General features: G+C 34.7%; 1 protein-coding gene across 1 annotated transcript; it reads right to left on the bottom strand.

Annotated features, from left to right (window-relative positions):
- Nucleotides 1-1,460: 1,460 nt before the first annotated feature.
- On the bottom strand, nt 1,461-2,919 carry LOC107733933 (mesoderm posterior protein 2-like). Its single transcript, XM_016545785.1, has 2 exons — nt 2,218-2,919; nt 1,461-1,514 (listed from the first exon to the last, which is right to left on the bottom strand). Exons 1-2 carry the CDS (start codon nt 2,917-2,919, stop codon nt 1,461-1,463), a joined length of 756 nt encoding a protein of 251 aa, XP_016401271.1.
- Between the last annotated feature and the right edge of the window lie 4,150 nt (nt 2,920-7,069).

The raw sequence follows: 7,069 nt of genomic DNA, 5'->3' as shown, positions 1-7,069 counted from the left end.
TGCATGTTTCAGCTCTTTCCATGTAGATCAGGGATGGGCAACGTTGATAGTGATGAGGGCCAGCACTTTTCTCCTTTATACCAAGAGGCCAGATTACCAATCCACATCGACACACCTTTTACACCATCTTACTCAATTTCTTTTTTATTGAAGGAAATAATAGTATAATTAATGTAATTTTTAAAAAAGATTTTATTAACTATAAATCTTGTGCAGTTATGATAATTAAAATGGGAAACTTTGTTGTCAGTTGACAACAATATTACCCCAGCAAGCCAGTGTAAACACCTCAATTGCATTTTCTGTAAATTTGCAACAAACAAATGTACAGAGGTTCTGTTTTTGATGAGTGGCCTACAGAACATTTTCAACACAACCTAAGAGGACAGTTAAAAAAGTGCTTATTCAAAAAACTACCTGTTGACGGGTGCAGAAATCTCATTAAGAGCTATCAAGAAATTGCCTCTAAAGGCTGTGCAACAAAATATTAGGTTAAGGGTCCCATTATTTTTGTCCATGCCATTTTACTTTGCTTTTGATTTTTTTGATTCAACAGAATATTTCAAATAAACAGTAATATTATTATTACTAATTCAGTGTAAAAGTTCAACTGAGCAGCAGATTACTGATTTGAGTCGGATAGGCCTAAAAGGCTTAGTTCTGCTCCAGAAAAAAGAACCTGAAATATAGCATATTTCAAAAACTGTATGCATGTTGAACAAAGTTAAGCTTAGATTTTAACTTCATCTATGCACATAATTTATAAATTGTGTTATTGTGTGTTATATTTGATATGATTACAGCCCATGAAGCAAATAAGCCAACTACCATTTGCTTCTATTTTACCTTAAAAGTCTTTAAAAGTGTCATAACTTTGCCAAAATGTATCTGTGGTGGCAGATACCAAACTTTTTTTTTATTTTTATTTTTTTATGATGCTGCCTTTTTAATAATTAATAAAGGATTAGTTACAATCCCACTCTTTGTTTATCCCACATCTCGGTGGTAGAAAGTTGGCATCTCAAACCACAAGTGATTTACTTTGATCAAATTCTATTTGCGTCATGTTAGATGACTGTATCTGATTGCCCTCTACACATATAATAACTGAGCACTATAAAATGAACATTTCATCATGCCACTTACAAGGGCAAGTTTACAATAAAGCTGATGCGCTAATTTTAATGTTAAGGTAAGTAATCAACATGTGAAACATCAGTGTAATATTTGTAAATATCAATAAATAACAAGAAAACAAACTATTTTTAATAATACATGTTTTATTATAAATACATATCAAATATACTTTTGTATTTACATAGGACAGACATGGATAACATATATAACTAAGAATAACAGTATTAACTTTGGTTCATATTTATTGCTTCCACAAGATAGGAAGCCAAACATCCGCATTCATTTACTGTAAACAATACAGTAGTAGGCATCATATTCTGCTGTCAGCTCCAGTAAGCTTGAGGAACAAGATGATAGCCAAAGGTTCTGCCATAAACCTAAAATACAGGATAGAGAATTGGTTAGGGTACAATACATCTAAATAAGTTAGCTTGATTGGTTTGTTCATTTTCAGCTGTTAATTGCATGACACTGATAGTGGTGAAAAAATGCCTTGCGTTCAATGCTCAAAACAAATATATAAAAGGTTATCTGAATTCAGATATTATTTTGTCAGCAATAAATATCTTTCAAATATATTTGATAAATATTCAGTATGTAGATAGTTACATGGATAGATACAAATTAAAAACTCATTTTATTTGTTTTATCAAGCTATTTATTCCTTTATTTATTTTTCTGGTATTACATTTATTTATTTATTTTCCTGAAGGTTTAGGTTATTTAAAGTGTTGAAAAAGTGAAAATAGAAAAAAAAAGAAAAAGAAAAAACAAAACAAAACTTCAACCTGGTGTTTTGCGACACCTAGTGGCGGTACTGCAAGGGGTCTGCCAATTATTTATTTATTTTTGACTCATGATTATTTTACTGCTTCTGCACTATTTATATATTATATAATATTTCTATATACATACAATATATTTAAAAGTATAAGTATATAATAAAATATATAAAATATATTATACATTATATTTAAATAAAGAAAAATTACATTATACTACAATAAATTATTTAAAAATGATTTAAAAAAATATATAGTTATTTTATCATCCATAAAAAAATAAGTATTATTTACATACCTGGTATGTCTGTGTTGTTTGAGCACACTGTTGTGACTGGAGGAAGCCGTCTATATTTGCAGAGAAGTTTTGCTCTGTTGAATGCTGCTGTGAGGAACCGCCATACTGATCTATACTGATCTCATCACATTGCCCTGTATGAGCAGAGCAACCCTCATACTGTCCATCATAATGCCCATAACCCTGTTCTTGCTCAACCCAATCTCCAGCCATAGTCCTGCACTGAAAATAACCAACGATTTCTGGAGAATATGAGCAGCTGCTGGAGTTCATGTTCCTCCTGTGTTTCTGCTCTTCTTCACTGAGACCCAGCTGAGCAGACAGAAACGAGATGTAGCGTATGGTGAGCCGGAGCGTCTCGATCTTGGTCAGGGTTTGGCCTACGGGAGCTACAGACGGAGGCAGGTAGGTCCTGAGATGGTGGAGAGCTTTGGTCAGATCCCTCATCCTCAACTTCTCCTTCTCACTAGCGTTCTGCCGTTGCTCGCTCGGGTTCTTCAGCCTTAATCGGCGTTTCCTCTTGACGACACTTGCAGGTTTGACTGATTTTGAGCATGCAGGCTGGGCCTGGTGGGATGGGGAGAAGCCCCGGTCCATGGATGGAGTCGGTGAAACGGTGTCTGGAGAGGAAACGCTGTAAAACTCTGACTCTGAGCTCGAGCAGCTCCACTGGTTCTGCTGGCTGTGGCTTGAGCTTTCCATATTGTGACTCTGAGGGTGAATGAAGGCTGGACGGAGGGCTGAAGGTTTATATGTTGGACTCAGAGGTGCGAGGTGACACCTCTGCAGGCTTGCGGTAGCCATCGCTATCTCTCAGACCCCAGGACTCGGCCTGGATCTGTCTGGGAAAGACTCAGAGAGGCCACAGGAACAGAGGTGTGAATTTTGACTCCTCTTCAAAACAACAAACTAGTGCAGCTACTCTCCCAGACAACTCATCTTGTGCAACTGATCAAACAATGTATGGGTTCTGTTTAATCGATTTTAATTTATCTAAGAAACTCACCTCTGATAATTCTCAAAAAGGAGGATTTTTTTAAAGAAATTTTAAAGAAATACTTTCATTCAGCAAGAATGCATTAAATAATTCAAAGGTGACAGTAAAGATATTTATAATGTTGCAATATAGTTAAAAACAAATGCTGTTCTGAACTTTCCATTAAAAAAAAAAATGCATCATGGTTTCCACAAAAATATTAAGCAACACAATTGTTTTCAACTTTTATAATAATAGGAAATGTTTCTTGAGCAGCAAATCAGCTTATTAGAATTATTTCTCAAGGATAACTGAAGACTGGATTAATGGCTGTTGAGAATTCAGCTTTGTATCACAGAAATAAATTACATTTTAAAATATATTAAAATAGAAAACCGTTATTTTAACTTGTAATAATAATTTACAGCATTACTGTTTTTACTGTATTTTTATTCAAATAAATGCTGCATTGGTGAACATAAGAGACTTCTTTTAACTACATATAAAAAAAAAAATCTTGACCCTAAATCTTATAACATATATCAAATAAATATCAAATAACCGTGTTTCAATAGTACATTTATATCTTTTAGTTTTAGGTTAAACTAGTGAGGTAAAACAGTTAATCTTGATCATTTGATGATTCTCACTATCAGTGGGAGCAGCCTACAGCAAATTATACAGTATTTACAATATATTTAGCTCAGTAATTCAAAACTGCTAGTTGTCTGAATGGGGTTGTATTTCAAAGACCTAAGCAGCATAATTGACCTTAATGATGTTTAATGATGCTTAATAAACTCCATTAGCAGATTGCACTTGAGGTGTGACATTCACACAGACTGGTGACCAGTTTTGCAGTTTAGTGGTCGATATAGTCACAGTGGTCAGTGAAGTAGGTCTCATTCAGAAGTGATAATGAGCACATTACAAACTAATTGTATCTGATTGATTGATAAGTGTATAGTTAGAAATATAAAAAAAAATGTGAAAAATTATATTGACAGTTTATCTAATTTTATTAAATGGAAAAATATTAATATATAGGCCTAATATAGGTATTAATGTACAGAGTACCATTGAAAAGTTTTTACCATTGAAAATGTTTTTAAGCGACCGGCTGTTTAAGAAACAGTTCTTCTTATGCATTCCACAACGTATCAGTTTAGAAGTAGAAGTAAAAGTGAATTGCAGGTGTGCTTGTTAGCGGCCTGCTATGTGGTTTCTATATTGTTCTGGGTGATTGTTTAGCTTTTAAAAAAAGGCACAGCAATTTATAATCTAGTAAATCTGGTGAAAGAATTATCTAGATTTTTGTTTCACACCTTTGCACAAATAAGTGACCATCACAAGAGGTGTGACTGATTCACACGTGAGCCCTGACCTTGTTTTTACAAGTGCCTTTCCATGTGCACATACTCAGAAAAGCATGGGAACTTAATCTAAAACCAACATACTGTGGTTTTCTCATTTTCTTTATATTGTGCTGAGAAAGAGCACGAATCACTGACAATCAAAAGTAAAATTATAATGTTTTATATTTTATTTTTATACCATCACAAACCAGAACAAACAAAAAACATAATTTGATCCTTTCTTGTTTAAATTTTTGAACATAAAATATAAAAAGAATAGATTTTAGATTTTAGATTTGACAAAGCTATTAAGACTTACTATGGAGGCCTTTCTGTAGCTTTTAATCAGTGTTGACCTAATAAAATAAAATACATTTGAATAACTTTTTTTGTGGTCAAAAGTGGAAAAAAAAAGACATAAAACTATTATTTTTTGAGCCATTCCTTCATAATTACTATTATCACGTTTAAAACAGAGAAATAAAATCTAAATCACATAATCTACATATTTTCTCACAGGAAATGAGCATTATACACACTTCACATAAGTCAAATTTAAAAATGTCTATCTTCATACAAACAATGTCATTCTGATGTAGTATGATCATTTTCTAATTAAAAGGCATGACAAACAATAGATTCATTTTTCCAAACCCCTCCTTTGCGTGATGCTAATCGGCGGTGATTGGTCCGATTGGATAAAGCAGCGTTTGTGAGCGCAGTGCTGCTTTGTGTACAGCATTACCGGGGAAACAGCTATTTTACCGCTCCAAAAGCGGTATCTAGTGGCAAAGAAGGAATTTGAATTTTCATTCAGACCAACGCGAAAAGACCACAAGTGGGCGGGCAATATGCTAATGTTTCATGTTGACGTCAACATGAAACGGCTTGGGATTCATTTTAAAAACGACTCGTTTCAATGATTCAGAGTCCACTCTTTCTTTTGAGAGACAATAACTTTATACACGGAGTACTTTCAGATTTAAAACTTTGCAGGATGTTTTCATTCACTTAGAGCTGTGGTACACACTGCATGAAAGGTCATTTTCAAAAATTCATAATAGGGGCACTTTAAATGTCACCTTATCTTCAATCTGGATTTTGATTCCGGAAAATGCCTTCAAATTGCTGGAGAGTCTCTTAACCGCAATTCGGAGCAGGAATGTTGGAAAATTTGATAGAGTTGTTGCCGAGGCCAAGTAGAATGTGTGACGTAGCGATGACGTTTGTTGTCGCACGACTGTTTGAATGTGGACGCAGAAGAAGAAAGTGTGTACAGACCAAAAAATAAATAAATAAATCCTCGAAAGGAAAATAACAATAAAATCTTAATAAAAACAAACGAACAAATGACCAGAGAGCTGCAAAAGTTGCAATAATCCGCAAGCTTCGCGATGAACGAGCTGGTGAGTATAGTAGGCTAAATTACAATGGCGTCACGTCGTCTTTACGGGACTGTCCAGAATGTGTGTAAACATAAGCACTCCAGAAAATTAAATCAGTCCCACAAAATCCACCTTATCCATATCTAATAACCTGTGTTACTTACACGAAAGTGATTTCCAATCATGTTATCATGTCAGTACCACAGAGACTTTCAAATAATAAAAATTAGCATTTGTTTGTAGGCCTATCACAATAGTTTAGACTAGTTTGCGCTCACAGTTATAATCTAACCAGGTAACCATGAAAATGTTCCAGATTCATTTCTTGAGAATGGATTCTCTGAGCTCTGTGACCTCCAGGCTGCCCTCTCTGTCTTTCTGTAGTGAGAGAGTGAATGAGCAGCGTGCTAGATTTGGCACCTCCGTAGGCCTACTGCAGACGAATGAGTGAAGCTGGCACCTGTGTGTGTCTTTCCATCAAACTCCCACAGAAACTCAACTAAAATATCTTTTCCTCATGCTTATTTTTGCAGTGGAAACATACATGAATGCATTTGTACATTTGGTAAATTGCATGTTACCTGCTTTGACTTTAGTTACTTTTTTACTTGGTATATAAAAATTTCACTGTGGTCTGGCAAGTCAATCCACTCAGCGTGCTTTGTTAATCAGCTCGCTCACATCAGCTATACAGGCGTTAATACTGAATGTTTAACGTTATATTCATTGCATACATATACTTCGTAGTAGACATCCTTAACTCCATTCTGCTGTCTGTTGTTCTGTTGTTGGTGTTTCTTTGTTTGAATACGCGCTTATCACATGCTGTGTGGTATCCGCGTTTGGTATAGGGGCATTTTAACGAGTACGAGTACGAGTACGAGTACAGGAGCTCAGTATCGGGCCCGATACCGATACCAGTATCGGTATCGGTGCATCCCTGGTTAAAAAGATGGGAATCCGAGAACATAAGAGTTAAAACACAGTGAAAATATAATTATCTAATGTGAAATCAATATATACCACAGTATTAACAAATACAACACAACAAAAACTAGCAGATGACCAAAAGCTGGTGAGTAGATGAAGTTGGTGATAACGATTTCTGCAGCAAAAATAACTCACTTTTTACATAT

Source organism: Sinocyclocheilus rhinocerous, unplaced genomic scaffold, assembly GCF_001515625.1.
Source record: "Sinocyclocheilus rhinocerous isolate Xijiao unplaced genomic scaffold, SAMN03320098_v1.1 scaffold760, whole genome shotgun sequence".
In the NCBI taxonomy this organism is placed as follows: domain Eukaryota; kingdom Metazoa; phylum Chordata; class Actinopteri; order Cypriniformes; family Cyprinidae; genus Sinocyclocheilus; species Sinocyclocheilus rhinocerous.
This window is presented reverse-complemented; position numbering and strand designations above follow the sequence as displayed.

Bases quoted from the DNA above. Each gene is read 5' to 3' on its own strand.
- LOC107733933 (XM_016545785.1), bottom strand. From the start codon at position 2,919: ATGGAAAGCTCAAGCCACAGCCAGCAGAACCAGTGGAGCTGCTCGAGC. The intron at 1,515-2,217 runs GTATGTAAATAA...CCTGTATTTTAG, and splicing joins AAACAACACAGACATACCAG to GTTTATGGCAGAACCTTTGG.